Genomic DNA, 23195 nt, shown 5'->3' with positions numbered 1-23195 from the left:
TCCCCGTTCTCGATTAATGCTGGAAGCCCCGAGGAAGGCAGCAGCTTTCGGCGGCCGGGTGCACTCATTACGAGAGCCGAAGCAAAGATTACGCCAGTTCCGTGTTGAGCTGAACGCTTCCCCTCGCTTCGATTACTTTCGTCTTCGAAAGTCCCCGAGTGCATGCCAGCACGCTCGCTTGGTTTCGCTTCTTTACTTGCACGCTTTGGCGACTCTCTTGCGCGTAATATCAGACGCGGCTCCTTCCTATTAATCGCAGCACCCGCACTTGCTTCCTGCCGGTGATCAGACAGCCCACTATTCGAAAGAGCTAATCTCGATGCTTCGGGAACATCTGACGTCCACGGTTTTTGCGAGGGCGACGTGCCCAGAATGAGGAGTCGCTTTAAACGACCGGTAGCCGTGTCATCTCTTCGCAGGGCCCGCCCTAACAGCATGCTTGCAGTTTCTGGAAATGACCTAATTGACTCTGGTTGCGACTGGAGGTACGCCTGCTTTTTTTTTTTTTTCGCTCTAGGCGGCACGTGTGTAGATACTGCCTTCAGAGTGCCCACTCTTGCTTGGAATGTTTCGCCGTACCAGCAGAGGCAGCAAGGTAATCTTCTAGAGCGCATAATTCGCCTTTGGAACGCCCATTAAGAGTTTGAGCTTGTATTATAACTTGAACGAAGAAGAGAAGCTGAATCGGAATTTGTAGGTGAAGCACATTTACGAGTAGATATCCTACGTGATTGGCAGATTCAAATGTTGGGAGGCGCGGTTTTGATGACGAATGCGGGAACGGTGTCGGCGTTATTCATTTCTTTCAAATGACTGCTATATTTTTTTTTCGTTCGTTACGCATGTCATTGTGCCGTTGCGCAAGATGTTTAGCATCTGTGTTGTGCTTGTAGTTCTAGCTAATGAATTCAACTGAAACATTTGTTGCTTTAAAGGATCGTTTGGAGTTGGAGGCCGCACACACTGTCGAATGATACTGTGTTAACAAGTGACTGCAATTTTTTTCTCGGTGATAATGCGCAACATTATCACCGGACAAAATGTTGCGTTACCGGCGATAACGTTGTGCATTTTATTTCATTTTTGTTTATGAGCAGTTAAACGTGTCTGTTGTATTTCATAACACATTGTATTTTAGATATTTATACTGTTTCTTACGTTTTAAGTGTTGCTTTCTCTGTTCTGACATAATTGAGTTCGGAGCACTTGCTGTGTTGGTTTCATCATGTGTTTCTCTTGCCTTTGTAATGTTGTGTTTCTTGCGATATATTTCTATGATTCTCAGGTAAAAAAAATGATATCCGAAGCCAGCACCATATCTTGGTGCCATCGTGTTTTTATTTAGTGATGTCAATGAAAGAAATTGTGAGAGATAGGAAAGTGAAAGCGAGCGAGCAGTGGTGGAAGGACTTGCCACCGTTGCGCTCTCACTCGACCACATATTGTACGCTGAAGATAGAAGTCGCAAGGTAAGCCTCGATGGGCTGATTTCAATCGGTCACGCAACGATTTAAACTGGTAACGGTGCACAAGGGCCCCTGAAAGAAAGGTTTGCGTGCTGTGAATTGAGAAGGATTGAATTCTGCAAATCGCAATGAATATGTTGCAAACAAAAGCAATGACTTAGTGCGCGAGTCAACGACGCATAGAAAATGAAACTAGCTGTTGTCGCTGCCTAGCGCTTAATGTCTTTCAAGTTTTTGTTGTTAGTAAAGCAATGAACGGGGCTAGTGGGGTGGTTTATGATCGTATCGCGCTTAGTGATACACTGACGGAAGAACTAATGGACGAACATATAAAAGGAACAAACACGCGCACACACGTGGCGCAAAACTGCCAACTCATCTAGTACTGTTAGAGAACATGCTTTTATGTACACGGTGGTGTGTGGGGGTGGAATGGGATGAAATATAAGATACGACAACGTGACGACATGGAATGATGCGGCTGGCCGGAGCAGCAGCGTTCTCTTGCACCCGTTCGCCCCGGCAAACCCGACCTCAGCATCGATGAGCGTGATAGAGGGAGTGCTTGCGCACTTCCTTTCTTCTTCTGCTATCGCAAATGCTTCCCATAGTTCTCGCTCCACTTTTGTTTTTGTGTGGTACACGTGCGCGCAAATAACGTAGATAATGGCCTGCGCGTGCGCAGCCCTTGCCAGCGCGCGCCAGCCGAGTAGCAGTGAAATTCTGGGCGTGCGTGGGTGTGTGATGCAACCGGGACGACGTGACTGGCTCCGGCCGACGCAAAGCAGCACTTACAACGGAAACTGCGCTCCAACTCGCGCCCTGCTGAACGCGCCGCAGCGCGACCTCCGCTTCCGCGCTGACCTGCTCTCGCCGAAACACGTAATAGCCACAGGACCATTACGGCTTGTAGCAACGAGGCCTTTCCTGCAGGTGGACATGCTGGATCCCCTGGAGTCCAAGACGGGAAAATACGGCGTGCTCTCCCTACGCACTCCGCCGGCGTCACCGACGAGCACGGTTGGCGGCGCGGACTCGGCCTTCGAGTCCAGCGACGTGCTGGACGACGAGGAGTCACTCGACGCACGACGGTCAGTGTCTGCGGCCGCCAGCTTAGCTTCCCGTCCTTCGCTCGAATGCCGAGCAGCGTGGACGGAGCGCTGAACTCGCGACTGTCAAACGCCACTTATCGAGTGCGGTTGATTCTCGAAACATTAGGGGAAGGGAGGGGGGACGGAGGACGTGCAAAAGGGAAGTACCAGACGGCGCTGCCTTTTTTCTTCTTCCATCTGGCTGACTGAGGAATATGAAAGAAAATAAATGGCTTGCGAGAGTGTTCGGGTATCTGTACAGAAAGAACATTGACTCACACCTGAGGGAAAGAACTAGGAAGCTTACCAACAAGTCTGCGACCGCAGACTTGTTGGTAACAAGTCTGCATGGAAACAAAGAACATCAAGCGAAAAGTCAGAGAGACAGACAATTCTCACGGGTGGCGGCACTGGAAAGGAAGCTTGCGATGAACAACTATTTAAGAGGAGAAAACGACATCGGGAAAGAAACAATTTATAAAAACTCTAAGCGAAGCTCCTTACTTTTCTAAGCAAGATCAGGATGCCTTAGAACGCGTAGTTATAAGGCCAGGTATACCAAGGAAGAAGCATGTGCTTGCGGTGGTAAAGCTGGAAAAACGACGGAACATGTTTTTATTTCACCAACCTTTACCACCCGAAATCTATCCAGTGAGGCTAGCTTAGCAGGACTCATTGAGGAACTATCGGATATTATTTGGCCTTAGCGCCATTAGAACTACTAGTGAGGCTTATACAGTACTGGCTCACGGCCATGTCCTCTGCTATACAGGTCCCACAAATAAGAAGCAATACGGGGTCGGATTACTAATCCATAAGGACATAGCGGGCAACATTGAGGAATTCCACAGCACTAATGCGAGGTTAGCAGTAGTCCTAATCAAACTTAATAATAGGAGGTCTAGATTAAATGTAGTACAAGCCTGCGTTCCTACATCCAGTTACGACAATGAGGAAATAGATCAGTTTATGAAGCTGCTGAATTAGCAATAAGAAAAGTGCAAACTCAGTAAACGGTTGTAATGGGTGACTTCAATGGAACAGTGGGGGAAAAGCAGGCTGGGAAACTAGCAATTCGAAACTACGGCATCGATTCTAGGAACGCTAGAGGAGAGATGTTTGTAGAATTCACAGGAAGGAATATGCTTCGAATAATGAACACGTTTTTCAGGAAGCGTAGCAACAGAAAGTTGACCTGGAAAAGCCCCAATGGCAAAGCAAGAAATGAAATTCATTTCATGCTCTCTGCCGACCCCAGCATAGTGCAGGATGTAGAAGTGATAGGTAGGGCAAAGTGCAGTGATCCTATTTTAGTGAGAGATAGGATTCACCTCTATTTGAAGAGAGATAGAGAAAAATTGGGCAATAAAACATAAGTCAACCTAGAGGTAGTAAAGGTAAAACAGACAAATTCAGGCTGGTACTTGCAAATATGCAGCCTTAGAACAGATAGATGATGCTGACATAGAGGTAATTAATGGCAATTAATGAAACCGTGACTAGGCTGTCTTCAGAGGCGGCAACTGAAGTGGGAGGCAAGGCACCAAGGCAGCCAGTAGGCAAGCTCTCCCAAGTAACAAAGGACCTAATAAACAAACGACAAAGAATGAAAGTGTCCAACTCAAGAGATAAGGTATATTTCGCGGAACTGTCAAAACTGATCAACAAGGCGAAAATAAGTGATATTCGAAACTATAGTGTCAGAAAGACTTAAGAAGCCGTAAAATACGTACGCAGCGTAAAATCAGTGAGAAGGAAACTTGGCATAGGACAACCCAAGATTTATGTACTGAAATATAAGCAGGTTAATATCATGAGCAATCTCGCAGGTATAGTAAAAGCAGCGGTAGAATTCTATACTGATCTGTACAGTACGCAGAAAAGTCAGAATACCACTATTAGAAACAATAACGATCAGAAAAAGAAACTCCTCCTATAACTGGCGATGAGGTGCGAAGGACGTTACAGGACATGAAACGAGGAAGAGCGGCAGGAGAAGATGGAATAACAGTCGATTTATTCAAAGATGGAGGAGAAATAATGCTTGGAAAACAGGCGGCTCTTTATACGAGGTATCTATCGACTGCAAGGGTCCCAGAAAACTGGAAGAATGAAAGCAATATACTCATCCACGAAAAGGGAGACGTTAAAGAACTGAAAAATTATAGGCCCATTAGCCTACTCCCAGTATTATAAAACATATTCGCCAAAATAATCTCCAATAGAATAAGGGCAACACTGGACTTTAGTAAACCAAGGGAACAGGCTGGCTTCAGGAAGGTATGCTCTACAATAGATCAAATCCATGTCATTAATCAGGTAATCCAGAAATACGCAGTGTAAAATAAGCATGTCTATATGGCTTTCATAGATTAGGAAAAGGAATTTGATTCAGTAGAGATACCAGCAGTCATAGAGGCATTATGCGATCAAGGATTACAGACCGCCTACTTAAATACCCTGGAAAATATCTACAGAGATTCCACAGCTACCTTAATTCTACACAAGAAAAGTAGGAAAATACCTATAAAGAAAGGGTCAGACAGGGAGGTGTCTCTTTAATCTATTCTTTTTAATCTAATCTCTTTAATGCTATTCACTGCGTGCTTGGAAGATCTATTCAAGCTATTAAACTGGGAAGGCTTAGGAGTAAGGATCGACGGCGAATATCTCAGCAACCTTCGGTTTGCCCATGACATTGTTCTATTCAGCAACATTGCAGACGAGTTGCAACAAATGAAGGAGGACCTTAACTGAGAGAGTGTAAGAGCGGCGTTGAAGATTAATATGCAGAAGACAAAGATAATGGTGAATAGCTGGGCAAGAGAACAAGATTTCAGGATCGCCAGTCAGCCTCTAGAGGCTGTGAAGGAGTACGTTTACCTAGGTCAGCTAATCACAGGGAACCCTGATCATGAGAAAGAAATTCATAAAAGAATAAAAATAGGTTGGTTCGCTTACGGCAGATATTGTCAGCTCCTCACTGGAAGCTTACCATTATCATTGAAAATGAAGGTGTACAATCAGTGCATTTTACCGGTGCTGACATATGGGACAGAGGCTTAGAGATTGACAAAGGAGCTTGAGACCAAGTTAAGGACCACGCAAAGAGCGATGGAACGATGAATGCTAGGCATAACGTTAAGAGACAGCAAGAGAGCGGTTTGGATCACAGAGCAAACGGGTGTAGCCGATATTCTAATGGACATCAAGAGAAAGAAATGGAGCTGGGCAGGTCATGTAATGCGCAGATTAGATAACCGTTGGACCATTAGGATTACAGAATGGGTACCAAGAGAAGGGAAACGCAGTCGAAGACGGCAGAAGACTAGGTGGAGCGATGAAGTTAGGAAATTTGCAGGCGCTAGTTGGAATCGGTTGGCGCAGGACAGGGGCAGTTGGAGATCGCAGGGAGAGGCATTCGTCCTACAATGAACATAAAATAGGCTGCTACTGCTGCTGCTGATGATGATGTTATTATTACAATGTGAAGATATCTTCCAAGCTGTTGATTTAGGTTCTTGTGGCCTCCTTGAAGCCTTTGGGTTCCGGGATAGCAGAGGGAAAGTAAACATGTCCGCAAAAGAGATTAGTAAGAGGTGGTTGGAGGTTTGGTAAAAGAAAAGCAGGGACCGCAAACAGCGGAGGCGTACAAAAAACAAAGTTGCCTGTAGTGGTCCAGAAAGTTTGTTGCTGGGAATTATTTGTGATTGTTTTCTTTGCACAAAAGATAGGAAGGACACTAGGCAAAATAATAAGAACAATAGCTTGGTGGCGCAATCCATCACCCCGTTTCAGATGGGACGCTCATAGCATTCATCCATCCACCCACCCGCCCATGCATCCATCCATGCATCCATTCGTCCATACTATCTATCTATCTATCTATCTATCTATCTATCTATCTATCTATCTATCTATCTATCTATCTATCTATCTATCTATCTATCTATCTATCTATCTATCTATCTATCTATCTATCTATCTATCTATCTATCTATCTATCTATCTATCTATCTATCTATCTATCTATCTATCTATCTATCTATCTATCTATCTATCTATCTATCTATCTATCTATCTATCTATCTATCTATCTATCTATCTATCTATCTATCTATCTATCTATCTATCTATCTATCTATCTATCTATCTATCTATCTATCTATCTATCTATCTATCTATCTATCTATCTATCTATCTATCTATCTATCTATCTATCTATCTATCTATCTATCTATCTATCTATCTATCTATCTATCTATCTATCTATCTATCTATCTATCTATCTATCTATCTATCTATCTATCTATCTATCTATCTATCTATCTATCTATCTATCTATCTATCTATCTATCTATCTATCTATCTATCTATCTATCTATCTATCTATCTATCTATCTATCTATCTATCTATCTATCTATCTATCTATCTATCTATCTATCTATCTATCTATCTTTGTGTCAGCTTTCGTCTTTGGTGTTGAAAGTGGGCCTTTAGCATGTGTTCTCTACTTTTCACACCGCCTAGACGCGGCGGATACATCACTGATGACACCACGCGGAGCCTGTGGAGTGGTCGCCTGTCGGCGTCGCTAGGCGGCTCTGGTGATGCTGCCTCCTGTGGCGCCCCTTCGCGGCGAGGCGTAGTTAGCGCCGGTGCTGCCGCTGGAAGCGAAGAATTACCCACTTCTGGTCGAAAGGGCGTCAACTATCGTGTCCAGGATGTGGTTGTGCGCATGCGCAAAAGAACCCACGGCAGACCTAGCAGACTGTGGAGCGGCATCAAGCGTGAGTAGCAGTTCCTTGTTAAGTTAGGCAGTGGAGAGAGAGAGAAAATAGAGAGGAAACAGTGAGCTCAATGAAACGAAATCAGGTTTTCGTTTCTCTCTCTTCTTCTTACGGGCGTACGCAGAAGGAAGGGCGCACAGAGATACCATTAACGATCATTCAAGCCGGTGGACATAAAGCTACTGCAGCAGCGCACGGATAGCTGCCGTGTTTTCTATTTTTTTCGGCAACAAATGGGCCTATAGACCATTAATTTTTATCGCACAATAATGTTCTGTTGAGAATGGTCTGCAGGGGGATTCGCTGGACGTCTTTTTGGATACATGTGCGCGATAGGTGTCCGACGCTTTCTTCGTCGCACATTTATCTGTGAAGCTCGAAAATCGAGACGGTCGGGGAAGGTTTGCGACGAAACAGTATGACTGGTCCTCGGCCTTTTGTCTTTGTTTCAGTGTGTCTAGCACTGTAGGTAGATTTTACTCACGTATTTTTTCTCGCCTATTCCCGTTTTCTTTTTAAAGTTAGAATGTTTTTCAAAATTATATGAAAAGGAGTTGCCGTCACCGTTGAAAGGTGAATATATCTCTGTGTATTTTCATTTCAATAAGAAAAGAAACTTACCTATTTACGCATGTACCTATTTCAGCCGCATAATTGGTACCCGGCGGTAGCGCTCGTCTGCCTCCCACAGCAGCGGCGGGGGTGCTACACTGTTTCAACAAAGTTGTGGTGAGAGAAGAGCCGCCCCCAAAAAAAAAACCTTCGATAATCTTGATAGGGCCCCCATTCGAGATGAGATCCCATATAAACAGCAGAGTGTCAGGTCGCGGTATATATCTACTTATTAGGAAAAATCGGTGGGTTTCCGGCGCCACCAGGATTTGAACCCAGTACCTGCCTTGACACACACATTTTCCACGTTGACACTCATAATGCCGACGAATTGTAGGAAGGTTGAGCGTAGCGGTCAAGCTCCACGCACGATGTTTTTTATTTATTTTATTTATTACAAATACCTCTGCGATGTCCCGTCTAATCGCCGCAGTTAAAGTGACGCCCAGGTATTCGACTTTGTCAACGCATCGCACTAAAACATTATTCAGAGTACGAACTGGGCACCTCTTTCTTTTTGTTCATAACTTTAACATGGTAACACTTTGCTACGTTCAACTCCATTTTCCATTCAGGACAGCAGGAACAAATTTTTTCGAGATCAAACTGCAACACACTCCTATGTATAGCACATGACACAAGATGGTACACAACGCAATCATCCGCATACAGTCTGATATTTCAAACACAGCCTTGACCTAAATCATTGATAAATATGAGGAGCAGCAACGGCCCAAGGACCCACCCTTGTGGCACACCTGATAATTTCGACGTCGCACCGTTCAGGACAACTTTTTGCTGCCGTTTACACAAATAATCTTTAGGCCAACCGTGATGTCATCGAGATACGCCGGGTTGGTGCGCGGCATCACTGCCGCTGCGCAAGGCACTCGGTGTCCCGCAACGGCGCTGTCCGCCTCGCACTTCGACGGAGCACGGGCAGGGGGAAAACCAGTGAACTTGACGTTTACTGCCCACCGCGGTTTCTTCGTGGCTTTGGCGTTACGCTGCTAAGCACAAGGCCTCAAATCGCGGTATCGAATTCTGGCCGCGGCAGCCGCATTTCCATGGGGGCAACCTGCAAATACGCTTGTGTACCGCTTGCACTGGACGCACGTTAAAGAACTCCAGGTGGCCAGAATTAATCCGGAGTCCTCCCACTACGGTGTGTTTCATGATCAGATCATGTTTTTGGCGCGCAAAATTCCACAAGTTAATTTAGTTGACGTCTACTGGTCCGTTATTCTCCGTTATGACCAGCTTATGCGCAACGCTGCTGAGCAGGGAGGCTAGAGTGCGTGCACACGACGCCCATGCAGGAAGGTCGAATGAGAGGTAGTTTTGGCGAGCGTTTACGGTCTCCTCCGCTCCGACGAGTGCAGCCTAAGAATTCGCACGCAGCTGCCCCGCGGGAACGACACTGCGCTTGCACACAGCGGTCATGCCGGCAGCAGAACGTAGAACTCACTCCGCTACAGAGCTGATTGAGGGGAGCGTGCATCCACTGGCTTCGTTGACCTTTGGTAGCCAAGTTATTGTTGCGCCAGAACCTTTCACAGCGAATATGTTAGCCTTTAGTTGGTCGGGATCCTTCGCCGCGTCGTCCTTACGCAAAGAAAAATCTTCGGCGATTGAAGCGAAAAGTGCATACAATCTTTGGTATGACTTGTACAACATACGGCACAGCATTCGTGTCAATAAACAAGAACCACAAAACAAGCATTTAAACCAAATAACGGATGATAAGGCGCTCTTGCTAACAATGCGAAGCACGTAGCGCTCCCCGCGTACGTTTCCCAGCAAAGATTGCTGTTGCGCAAGCTGCCCCGGCGACGGCAGCTTGCAACGTGGGGAGTGTCGTCGCTAGCCTTTCGCATATAGGAGGGCCAGCCTAGCAACTGATTACCCTGTTGTTGCAGCACCACTATGGGTAGGCAACGCATGCTTACGACTCCCGAGGAGCAGCGTGCATACGAGGAGCGGCAAAGGGAAAAGAAACGACAATGCCACCAGCGGCGGCGTGCTGCCGCTGGTCGCATTGCCGTGGAAATCCAGCGCAGAGGAGGCCGCGCGTGCACATTCTCCCGTGGCTGAATAATGCGCCAGAGGAGGAATTCAGCAAAACCAGTTCTCTTCCACTCAGTGAAGAAGGATGACCACCGAATCTGTGAATGTGGGACCCTTAATGGCGAACTGAATCTCCGCCGCGTGTCGGCCCGGCATTGCAGTGTCTTCTGGATTGGCCTACATATGGGGATTGATTAAAGCCTGCTTGACACCCGCCTCGGGTCTGTCCGGCATTGAAGAATATTCGGGATCGGCGCACGTATGCAAATTTTTTCGTCTATGTCCACGTAGACGGGATCCGCCAGAACCTAGCCATAAACTGCTTCGCTGTAAAAAAAAAAAAAAAAACCCTCTCCCAGGTGTCCTTAGCTATCGCCTAAAGGACGCGAAGGTGAAAGCCAGCTGTGGACGAAGACGACGACGAACGCGCCAGCAGTGGCACGAGCGCGTCTTTGTGATCACGTGGTATTTTAAGCATGAATTGCTTTTAGCTGCCGTTGTCGGCGACGTTCAAGCGACCTTGAGCCAAAAGCCAGAGCCGTTATCCGTACACTCAGACGAGAACATCCGTGCAAGTTGCGAGAACAAAACGAGATCCCCTCATCTTTTGTATAGGACAGCATTACATACGCTAGTTACTTCCCGAACAAGTTACAAAAAGTATTGCTTCCGAGTTCGTCCTAATGTTTGTTCACAATATCACTCAAACTGTAACTTCTAGTACGCTGAAGTTTTATTTGTCATTTCCAATAGGTGACTTTCAAACGGTACATACAAGGCACTATACACTTGATTGTCGTCTTTTGGCATTGCGTGCTCTTTTCAACGCCAGCGGTCCGCGATTTCGTCTGCGCGTCCGGGGCGCCGCTAATGGCCGCTTGACCGAGACGCTATACTTGCGACGAGGTCCTTTCTGTGACAGGAACCTATAGCGCCCAAAAATAACGTACAGCGCGAAGGACAAGGACTGCGAAGACGACATACACAGCGCTGTGTATGTCGTCTTCGCAGTCCTTGTCCTTCGCGCTGTACGTTATTTTTGATAATGAATTACCAACAACCTCAAGCAATCACCTATTGCGTCCATGTCGACCAGTGTACAGTATGGCGGGGTGTGGCGTGATGTGGCGAGGTGAGCCGTTGCAAACATGCACCGCGCCAATATTGCGGCTAGTCCGCCCAGTCTGCTCTGCGGGGAGCCATTTCACGCATACATCTACTCTCGATCACGGGAGAGCCAGCAATTTTTCCCTTCAGCATATCGCGAACATAAACTCTGCGCCCAGCAGTTTTCTTTAACAGCTTTTAACTTGAATATAGTTTAAAGCTTTTTAGCCAGAACAAACATCCTGAAAATCATTTGGCCAGGACATTTTTCGCACAAGCCTATAAGCCATTGCCTGTAACGGTCTTCCTGGAGCGCTGTTGCTTGTCACCGACATTGCATCAGTTATTCTCATTGAAATTTTATTTGTCAAAGTGCACACTACTTATTTCCATTATTTAAGTCGTTCTATATGGTATGCATCTTACAGCGCCATATATTTAGATCTCTTTAGAGCCATGTAACACCTGCCATGAGCACTCCACTTCTCATTTCATTCACAATTCACTCACAGCTAACACCTCATCATGTGTCGTGACGCTCTTTGGTCATATTTGGCCCTTGCGCCATTAAACACCACATATCATCATCGAATAAATTAAAATGTATATGTATCCGCGTGATTGAAAAAAAGAAACGTACTATCAGCGTCAAATGAAACGTGAACAGCGGAGCGCGTGGCCCGAGCATAAATGGGGCAAGGTATACAGTGCGCGCCGTCCATGTCATCGACAGGCGCGCACATCCGGTTTGGCCGCACTGCGCTCGTCTGGGAGTCGAGCAGCCAAGCGCGCTGGGCACGTGGGCCGCCGTCGCGGCTGCCAGCAGTGCCGCGCTGCGCAAGTTTGCCGATCGAAAGAGTGGATGTGGTGCGCGAGCGGCAAACTGCACGAGCGTATCTCTCTCTCTTATGATGACGCTGCAAACCGCACCGCGCGCACCGTTCGCATTTCACTCGACGCGATAGCACTTGCGGTTTCGGCGAACTGTGCGACAATGCTCGCCGTAAACTGCAATATTCTAGCTTCTGTTTTCCTTAATTTTTGTTCTCTTCCATTCGAATATAACAACCAGAACAGAAGCGAAAATATCTCACTACAAGGGGGATCGCGCGATGCGATCAAACCGGATGTGCGCGCCTTTCAGGGGTGATGACTGGACGGCTCGCAGTATACCTTCACTAATGCTCGGGCCACGCGCTCCGCTGTTCGCGCTTCATTTGACGCTGATATTACATGATAAGACGGCTTATAAAGGTGTGTGTGTGTTTGTTTATGTGCGCGTGTGTGTGTTTGCGTGTGGGGGGGGGGAGGGGGTTGTCGTGGTAGGTTTGGTACTGCTAAAGGAGCTCACTTACTGGGAAACTTTGAGAAACACTGCTATAAAATATATCTTGAGGGTTTTCGACGTGAATAAAAAAATTCCAACTACAGCCTTCGTTTTCTCTATTCAACCTCCTACTGCAAAATTAACGAAAACAGTTTTGACACTACCTTATCAGTCCCAATGGATAACGTGTTTCTCCTTTGTGTACCTTTATGCGATTGTAGATAACAAGAAGATCGAGCCCTCTCGGCGTCCCTTGTCTCCTTGCGTGCGTGCATCGCTATTCGTAAATTCCGACCAGCCTTGCTCTCGACCTCGCGCAGGAGCGCAGCGCGCGCGTGCCGTGGTTCTCTCCGAGCGCCGCTGGGCCAAACAGCGCGCACTGCCTCGTCGCCGTTCCCTGGCCTCCGCGCTGCACGACCCCAAAGAAGAAAGAAAGAAGGAAGAAAACGGGGGGCGTTGCGGCACACGCTGAAGGAGGACGCCGGAGACGCCGCAGTGTCTCGCTGCTCTCCTCTCAATCGAGCTGGCGCGTCGATATCGATATGCGCAAACAACTGCCCAGCCTCGGAGGAGGAGGAGACGAGACGTGCCGGGGACATTACAGACAGGCTCCCCCTTCTCTCACTGCGTCTCCAAACCGAGAGCGTGCAGAGAGAGGGAGAGAGATAGGCAGATGAGATGACGCACGGCCTCCATCGTGCTTCGTACGGGAGAGCACACTAGCGCGATGCCGCCGCCTTGTTGCGCGGCTGCGATATCCTCTCCCGCCAGAAGGAACGTCTATAAGCAGAGCGATGGGACGAGAACAAAAACATGCGCAACAGTACTAGCGCCGACTACTGCCAGCTAAATTTTATTTAAAGAAGCACCAGCCATTTATTGTCATGTCAAAAACGAGAAAACCATCCGCGGTTTAAGTGCAGTGGGTGCTATATAGAGCCTGGTTGCGTGTTTTTTTTTTTTTATTCTCGGCCCGTCGCGTTCCTTCATGAAATCTTCAAGATCAACGAAAATGAACTTTTCACACGGGCAGTAACATCTCCGGCAGTTCATTAAAGCTCGCATCTCTTTAGGATGAACCAACTCGTCCGGTTCAAGTTATTCCTACTCTGCGGGCTGCCACATCTCGTATGCGCTGAGGTGGGGGCCGATCCCGAAGGCAGTGCATCATAGCACAGCGTGTCAAAGCGCGAGCTGTCACGGGGAATGAACGCGAAAAACTGGCACGTGACGCACGCGCCGAGTACGTTTCAAAGAGGGACTTTGGCATGCGGCGGGTGAATCATGCGGAGTTGATCGTGGCGCCCTCGTACAATGAGCGAGGGCTTGTGCGTCCCGGAAGAGGTTCCGTCCCACCTTGGCTCACGTAAAGTCGCCGACTTTACCCGCTCTGCAGGCATCCCGCAGAGAGCTCAAAGTGCGTCCAGCGATCGCGTCATGGGGTGCACGAAATGGCGAAAGAGGGGCGAGGCACTTCGGCGAAGGAGCGAAGATCGCCCGTGACGCGCGCGCACAGAGCTGTCGAGACGCCATCCTGAGCTGTAATTTAGCAGCGTTAAGTACTGCCCTAGTTTGTTTATTCATTTAGAACACAGATATATGGAAGAGTGGAGATATTTTTCACCTCGACCTCTTCACAGCAGCCGATTTATAATAGAAAAGAACAGAGCATCATTTCCAATCGGACATAATCGTCTAACTTTATTTTTGTGAGTGACAAAAAACAAAAAGCAAGACGCTACTTGCTTGAAAAAGATTTTGGGGTTGGCGCAACTTGCTTACGCTCCTGCGTTTTCCCTCGAAATTCTTGCTTTGTGTATACAGGGCGTCCATCCTTATTTTACTGAAACCTCAAGAATATGCGTTAGCTACGTAACCGGACACAACCGAGGTAATGTTGTTTGTCGTCGCTCGGAGATACTCAGACTGTATTTTTTTCATTGTACCTAGTTACGCAATTAATTTTATTATTAATCAACTTCTGAAATTTATTAGATGAGAAGTGTAAATGAGAGAATTGTAGAACGAGATGAAAAACTCCCGATACATATTTATGTGGCTCAATAGGGGCTTCATAAAAATGTTTTTCTGAGCGGGAAAGAAGCCCGCAAATACACGCAAAGTTTCTCGAGCGGCCAGTCGCGCGACAATATTGCGTGCATTTGCGGGCTTCTTTCACGCTCGGCAAAACAATCTTATGTAGCACATGTTGAGCAGAAGAAAACTGTCACTCTACAATTTTCTCATTGACACTTTTCATCTACTTATAATATTTTAGAAGTTGATTAATTAATTGCTAGGACTAATTAAGCAGTTATATAGAATGAAAAAAAATATGACTATCACCATGCGACGGCAAACAAAATTACCTCAGTTGTGTCCAGCTACGTGGCATTTTCATATTTTGAAAGTTTGGCTCAAGGAACGTGGGACATCCTGTATATCTTTAGCATACGCTAAAGAGGATGAAGCCGAAAACATGCGTGCTCACAAGACATTGAATAAATTACGTTGGCGTTCTCATTCGAATGCGCTGTTACTTCCTGTTGCTTTCCCTTTATTTGTTTTCCATTTGTTCTTTTTTTTCAGTCGCCTCATCGCCACTGTTTCCGCGTGGTTAATGCCATGCTGGAACGGTCGTGGAAAGTCTATGAAGAACATTATGACACATCCGCAGGTTCATTCAATGATTTTTTGAACACTTCAACCGACGAGCGTAGCTACATGGGCTTGCATATGGGGTGCCTTCTACATTCTTGTTGCACAAGCAGAATCTGAGGGACACGGAAAGTGAAATTAAACAAACACACAGCGCTAACCTTCAACAACAGATTAATTTGTTGTTCTCGCAGGCACACTTGTACTCCTTAAAACGTCATAAGAGACGTGAACATTATTCGACAAATATGAAAAAAACCATCTGCAGACAATTTTGCGGCCACATTGATTATATAGAAGGGTGTCCGTTCAACGCGGAGACAGGTAATCGAGCTTTTTTTTATTGATAAATAAATATTGGCGCATGAGCTTGAATTTGGTGCAGTAACGCCGGATGGTCATTTTTCCGACCCCTGAGCCATCGAAGGCTTTCGCCTTAAAAAATGGGGCCCCTCGGTTTCCTTTCGTCTCGTTCGTTACGTAGTGAGGGTCTCGAATTCGGCAGCTTTGATGCTTTCAAGTAGCATGTGGGGGTTTATTGACTAGTCACCTTCACCCATGAGGTTCCCTGGGTGTGACACCTGCGGCAGAGAGGATGTCCCACATCCGCTGCCAAGGCCATAAGTGGTGGCACCGGCGTACACGTTTACATCGATGGTTCAGTCACCTGCAAGCGCAGCTGCCGCTGTGGTGATACCAAGAAGATCCGTCAAGATACAGCTAAAGACGTCACACGTATCATCAACGACAGCTGCTGAACTAGCAGCCCTGCGTGCGGCTCTTCGTTTCATTAAGGAGGAACCATCCCACGCATGGTCAATCTTCTGTGATTCCAAGGCAGCCCTACATAGTGTACTCTCAGCACTTCGCCATGGGTCACATGAGCAGCTCGTCGCAGAGATCAGAGAAGTCCACCATCGACTAGTTGACGAAGGACACGATATAATATATCAGTGGTTGCCTAGTCACGGTGGCATACATGGCAATGATCGAGCAGACGCAGCTGCCCGATCTGCTCACGACGGCGTCAACTGCGTTGCCATTCCTCTTTCGAGAGCCGACGCAGCGAAAAAACTTTCCGCACTTGCGCGTGACCTGACATTAGCCCAATGGAATTCATCCGATTTCACAAGTGCACGCCTCCATACCCTGGACCCTAATTTACAGCTCCATATTCCGCCCGAGCTTCCACGACGTGACTGCACCCTTCTTGTCCGTCTATGGCTTGGAGTAGCATTTTCAAATGCCTACTCTTTCCTTATCGGAATGGCCAACAGCCCACTATGTGACTTCTGCGGGTGCAACGAAACGATCGAGCATCTTCTTTGTCAGTGCTCTCGTTTTAACTCACAAAGAACTGTCCTCTCAGCCACCTTAGACAAACTGGACAAGCGCCCAATGACAGAAAACAAGATCCTTGGAACCTGGCCTACGCGAACATCAGCGCGATCCGCTATGAAGGCGCTGCTGCGATACTTGAAAGACACGGGACTTTCTGACAAATTGTGACAGTACACTGTGTGGCGTAGGACTGTACGGTGGCACTGCGAGGTCTATCCTCCAATGGCCGCTTCCGTCGGGCGTTGCTTCCTCGCCTGAACGACCTTGAACGACCTTGAACTACCTTCCAGTGCTGCAAAGCAGCCTTTCTCGGTACTAAGCGGAACTACCTCGGTCCATGCCGGCCTCCAGGTACACTTTCGCGGAGCGTCGCATGGGGGGAGGGGGGGGGAGGCAGTAGACAAAAGCTTTACGCGCGATACACGAGGGCGGGATATCCAGCCCGTCTAACGGGTCCGGTAACCTGGTCGACGTACACCGGCGCACCATAATTGGAATGCGATGGTGAGTGGTTGCGCACGGATAACGTGACCGATGCTACATAAAGGTTCGTATCTAACAACACTCTTAACATGTTTCTTATAGCGTAAAGTGCATTCATCATCATTATCATCAGCCTGGTTACGCCGACTGCAGGGCAAAGGCCTCTCCCATACTTTTCCATTTACCCCAGTCACGTACTAATTGTGGCCATCTCGTCCCTGCAAACTTCTTAACCTCATCCGTCCACCTAACTTTCTGCCGCCCCCTGCTACGCTTCCCTTCCCATGGGATACATTCCTTAACCCTTAAAGACCATCGGCTATCTTCCCTCCTCGTTACATGTCCTGCCCATGCCCATTTCATTTTATTGATTTCAACTAAGATGTCATCAACTCGCGTATGTTCCCTAACCCAATCTGCTCTTTTCTTATCCCTCAACGTTACACCCATCATTCTTCTTTCCATAGTTCGTTGCGTCGTCCTCAATTTAAGTAGAACCCTTTTCGTAAGCTTCCAAGTTTCTGCCCCGTACGTGAGTACTGGTAAGACACAGCTGTTATACACTTTTCTCTTGAGGGATAATGGTAACCTGCTGTTCATGATCTGAGAATGCCTGCCAAACGCACCCCAGCCCATTCTTATTCTTCTCAGTCTCATGATCCGGATCTGCATTCACTACCTGTCCTAAGTAGATGTATTCCCTTACTACTTTCAGTGCCTCGCTACTTATTGTAAACTGATGTTGTTTTCCGAGACTGTTAAACATTACTTTAGTTTTCTGCAGATTAATTTTTAGACCCACCCTTCTGCTTTGCCTCTCCAGGTCAGTGAGCAGGCATTGCAGTTGGTCCCCTGAGTTACTAAGCAAGGCAATATCATCAGCGAATCGCAAGTTACTAAGGTATTCTCGATTAACTCTTATCCCAAATTCTTCCCTCTCCACGTCTCTGAATACCTCCTGTAAACTCGCTGTGAATAGCATTGGAGAGATCGTATCTCCCTGCCTGACGGCTTTCTTTATTGGGATTTTGTTGCTTTCTTTATGGAGGACTACGGTGGCTAAAGTACATTATGCAAAGCATAAACTTGATTCATAACTCAACGCGTTGGGACAATTACGTCAACACGCAGTCGCCAGACGTCATTCTTTCTTGTATTTGGCGCTGAACTGTTGGCAAAAACCTCTTCGTTAACGCCACATAACAATGGGACGCTGAGTGAAAGAACATTACTGGGTGTTTGGCCGGTCATAATATCCACGAAGCGAGCGGCTCATTAACAATATTTAGGTAACGTAGGCCTAGATCCAGTGCTTGGAACGGGCCCTTTGGACATGAACGCATATATATTCGCAGTCTACTGTCTACCCTCACCATCACTCCGTTTCCTTCTGAGCAGAGCGACAGGAAGGAGGATATCATGCCGACCTCCCAGCGGTTCCTCAATAAGTTCTGTCTTTCTCTCTCTCGCGTCCAGCCTTTATTTTTCTCGCCTAAGGATAAATCATGGCGACATTTGGTTAATTTTCAGAGTGCAGTCCAAGTATACCTCCTGACGTATTACTGCTCTGCGGAGGATAAATTAAGACAGGCGGCCTAAGCGTAGCGTCGAAGGAAGTGGCGGCCATGCGTCGGCTGTGTGTCCTCATGGTCGCCTAGCAACTAGACAGCGCGCACCACCGGCGCCGACGGCATTTCCAGAATCTCGACTTCCAGACGAGCGTCGCGTTCAATGCGCGGCCATGCAAATTGGCTGCATTGAGTACCGGGCACGAGCCGTTGGCTGCGGTGGGCTCCCCCTCCGGACGCCTCCGCCACTCACTCCAGCATCTGCACTCGCCGAAATATCCGCGGCGGTGTCGTTTCTAGGCGGCAACAAGTTGCCCGGGGCGCTTGCCCAAGTCGCAGAATGCCTGGCGAATGGCACGGCGTCTGTACGGCTCCCTGAACGGCCGTGAATCGTCGCGCATCCCTCTACAGAGGGCTCTGCATAAACGCCGCCCCACTTAAATCGGTGCAGCCTGGTGGAAGCTAAGAGGGCACTGCCTAAACTTCAGTTCACTCTCTCTAATGAAAGCGCGAATCACTGCCGAAGAAATGAATAGTGCTCCTGTGCTACTACCGTGAAAATACTTTAACGCTGTCACTTTTGAGCGCAAGATAGTGGAGTCAACATCAGCATCACACCGGCCGTTATGCAGTCTGCATAATTATTTAGCGTAGTGCTTTTACGCATGCGCACAAGCGAAGTGACCTTTTATTTGGTGTTGTTTATACAGCTTTTTTATACGTCACCAAATTATTCATTTAACAAGAATTTTTATTCACTGCAGCTGTGTACGAACGCGTATCTATTTATTTTAAGGCCTTTTGATTATTATATTTTATTCCCTTGAATCTTGGTACTCGACTGGAATCTGACACTTGATTTCAGCTTCGTGCTCTAGGCGCGTTTAGTAGATTTTAATACTCAATGTTATATTTGATAACGATGATATGTGGATATTTGTAGCAGAAAGGCCAGAGGTATGACCAACAATCTCCAGAACATCGTATTTGCATTGTCCCAAGAGAAATTTATCGTCCTTACCTCGTCGCGATGATGCGTCATTATTTAGTTATCAGTTCGTTGAAGACATAATCACGTTGCTTCGTCGTCTGCCTATCATTATTAAGAGAAAATGAACGATGTAGTCGCGAAGTAATCTCACGCTGCTGACGAGGAGAATCCTGGTGGTAGACGCTCGCTTCCCTGATTATAACTCCCCGAAGTAATTTCGTAGGTTAAATTCTTAATTCGTTGCTGCCTAATCGAAATTCTCCTCGTTGTACTGACTCCTTCGGTGGGCCGTCACATTCTTGAGCCGTCGTCTGTTTGCAGTTCCCGAAAGCATCGGCAGTGCGCACACCGCGGAGGTATACGGGCTCTCCCGATTCGCAACTGCGGCTTCCACGACGCTGCATCGCTTTACTAGTGTCTACAACTGCTAGCTTCGCATGGGCTGTAGCTTTAATCTGACAGCGAGGCACACAGAAGTAGAGACGGCACCGTGTTTGAACGGGTAATATACAGCGCGCGAGATATGCAGTTCATCCGGTCAGCCAGCTCAATAATGAGGTGTTTGTAGGCGGCTGTGAACCCAGGGGTCACAGCACTTGCACTACTGGCTTAATTAAGTCGCATGCCGGTCGTTAGATCCTATTAATGCAAACGGCGTAATAAAGACCGGAGATTAACTGTAGAAGAATAGTAGTCTTTCTTTCTGTCAGTTGTTTGAGTGGTGCTGTGTTTATAGATGCCATTGTTTACCGCTGAAAGAAAGCGCGGATGGTAAACTGGATGGTGGCAATTGCCTTCTCATGAATTTGTTTCCGAATCCGACGACATTCTGCTTCTTTTTTTTAAAATGAAAATGAATGAAGCTGACGTCGCGAGCGCATTTAAAAATTAAATTATGGGGTTTTACGTGCCAAAACCACTTTCTGATTATGAGGCACGCCACAGTGGAGGACTCCGGAAATTTCGACCACCTGGGGTTCTTTAACGTGCACCTAAATCTAAGTACACGGGAGTTTTCGCATTTCGCCTCCATCGAAATGCGGCCGCCGTGGCCGGGATTCGATCCCGCGACCTCGTGCTCAGCAGCCCAACACCATAGCCACTGAGCAACCACGGCGGGTGTCGCGAGCGCATTCACTGACTGAAAAGCTTTTTAACGTTCTCCGTTTAGATAGCCTATGTTACAATACTCGCCGTAGGCCTAAATATAAGGCAAAGTGAACAACAGCCAACTTTCCTCTCGGTACAATTCTGGCGAAGCCGGAAGAACAGACAGCTTCTTGAAGGCAGCATCGAAGTCAAGATACTTAGGTGGCGTCAAGTCGCGGAAGCGTATTTCATATGTAATCCAGGGCTGGAAGCTGTCTCCTTAGCCGTACAAAGTAAATCAGCTTTCATGTCGGCCAGAATGGAACACACCAACCAATGTTCTCGTAGGATGCCAGCGGTGCAGTTGAGCGTGACGTCATCTTAGTATATATCTCCTTGGAGTCGAGAAAGAAATGAGGAGTCTGTATGTCGAATTGTGACGATCTTGACGGAATAAAAACCCTCACTTGCTGTAGCTGGGGCAAGTAACTGACAGAACAGGGCGAAGCGGGGATCGCGAAGGAAGATGCGCATTACAGGGAGACGCGCTGAGAAAAAAGAATGAAATCAGGAATCCCGGAAGTCAGTGTGCACACAAATATGTACAAACGGTTGAACACCAATCACCAACCCCGACGAGTGACTGATACTATATACGTGCGTAGTTGCGCCATACCCATCGCGTTTCAAGAAACGTTTCGCTCCATTTTCTTTGAGGTCTTTGCGATGAGCACCGTCTTTTCCACCGCGACTCGTATTCCTTGCGCCATACCGCAGTGAGAGCAGGAAGATAGGAGTGCATGACGAGGAAGATAGGAAACCGGGAAGGAGAAGTCCTCGAGGAGGCATCGGGATGCTCGTCGCACCAGCGCGTACCGCGCTGTACGCACGCAGGAACGACGTGTTTCGGTCGGCCCGACTTTCGTCGCGAATCTCTCATCCGGCGGCATTGTTGGCGATAGAGGAGGAGGGTCGAAGGGAAGAGGTGCGGCGCGGTGCAACTCCGTGCTATCGGCAGATCGACGCGAACGCACCCGCAGTGCGTATAGGGAAGTGCGAGCCGACTACGTACCGTGTTTGCCCTGCATGGTAGAACGCGACGATAACAAGGAGACGGAAGGAGCCTGTCTGTTCACTTCGAGCTGCTGTGCGATATGGAAGCTATTTCTTACTTTGCCCTATTACTGATTCACGAATGTTAAAAGAAAGTTAAGCTCGGAGCTTACTTAGGCTCACACACGTAGAAAGTGTACTTACGCTGGAGCTGCGCGTATGAGCAAGTGTCAAGCAACGAGGATGCTGGTCATACGTGAATTGTTTATGATGGTAGCTGGCCAATGGCGAATAGCTCAAAGAAGGAAAACCTTTCTGAATTTCGCCCGATATGTCGCCGTCAGAATAACAGTGAAACGTAGAAATGCTGTCATTGTATGAGCGTTAAATCAATCTGTACAAAATTTTCAGCATTCATTTTCTGGAGAGAGAAAGTCGCGTTCTACCATCTGTTAAATGAAGATATTGATTTATTGCGTCAATCAAAGAAATTGAAAGAGAAAATTTGTTGTCCATTACTATACACCAAAAACGGACATGATTTTGTAAACAGCATCTGTTAGATTACGAGGTCCCCGCTAAGTATCGCGAACCACATCACGTCATGCTCTTTTTGTGACTGTTGTGTTTGGCTTCGTGCAAACATTGCCAGAATTGTCTTATTTCTCTACCGTTGCTTTTGTAGCGTTCGCTGTATAATTGCTCTAAAACGGCTTTTTGTTATGGTTGACCTGGCTGCCTTTTTCTTTCCTTCTTATATTGCTCGCTCTGTGTGACACTGCAAGATATTTGATACACTGTGCATCTTTCATAGGTACTTCGACAGTGGTCCAACATGGCTGAAATAATTTCTTGGTCTACGTCAGACATGCCTTGTAATTCGACCACTTCAAGTCCTCCATCTTGCTTTGAACCTCTGGGTTATTTCAGAACAGAATGTGTGGTGTGGTGGTACGTTGACTTCCAAATTAATTTTGAAGAATCGGGGGCTTTCGCTTCATTGTTTGTTGGCTTAATCTTGCTGAAATAGTTCCTTCGTTCTCTTTTGTTTTCTCTCGCTTTTTTTGTCTCTTTCACCAGTACAAGGCAGCAGACGAGAGTTATCCTTTCATTACAAGGGGGGAATAGGGTCGAAACTAATAATAAGTATGAGCAAAACTAACGCAACACAAGTAGTGAGCCCTTCATTAACCTATCTTTCTTTCTTTTGCATCTATCTCTTGCTCTATATAATATGTCAGTTCGCTATGTCGCACAGAAAGTAAAAGGAGACAAAGCAAGAGGTGAGATTGACGTCCTAATTCTTGAATCAAGTTCAGGAGTGAGTACTGGTGCGAGCGTTGCGCTTCAAGCGAATGCAACTGGTCGACTGGTATGGAAGTCAGGTTGACCAGCTATGCTTATTACAAGCAGATCTGGGAATGGTAGTTTGGCTCATAAGACTCTCCAGCTGCTTGCCGTGGTTTCTCGCACTTGTTTTCGTTCAGCTCTCGAAAAAAAAAGACATACAGCAGACTTTAGCCAATCCTCCGGCTGCGAACTCATTTAATG

General features: G+C 47.1%; 1 protein-coding gene across 3 annotated transcripts in view; it reads left to right on the top strand.

The window, feature by feature from the left end:
• Positions 1-23195, top strand: part of Ent3 (equilibrative nucleoside transporter 3) — a 369995-nt gene that overhangs the window by 236758 nt on the left and 110042 nt on the right. For all 3 annotated transcript variants that reach the window (XM_070524519.1, XM_070524518.1, XM_070524520.1), the window contains exons 7-8: positions 2400-2557; positions 7089-7348. In XM_070524519.1, the coding sequence (XP_070380620.1) occupies positions 2400-2557; positions 7089-7348 (418 nt within the window). The remainder of the gene's footprint in view (positions 1-2399; positions 2558-7088; positions 7349-23195) is intronic.

The sequence above is a fragment of the Dermacentor albipictus genome, chromosome 8 (genome assembly GCF_038994185.2).
Source record: "Dermacentor albipictus isolate Rhodes 1998 colony chromosome 8, USDA_Dalb.pri_finalv2, whole genome shotgun sequence".
Classification (NCBI taxonomy): Eukaryota; Metazoa; Arthropoda; class Arachnida; order Ixodida; family Ixodidae; genus Dermacentor; species Dermacentor albipictus.
This window is presented reverse-complemented; position numbering and strand designations above follow the sequence as displayed.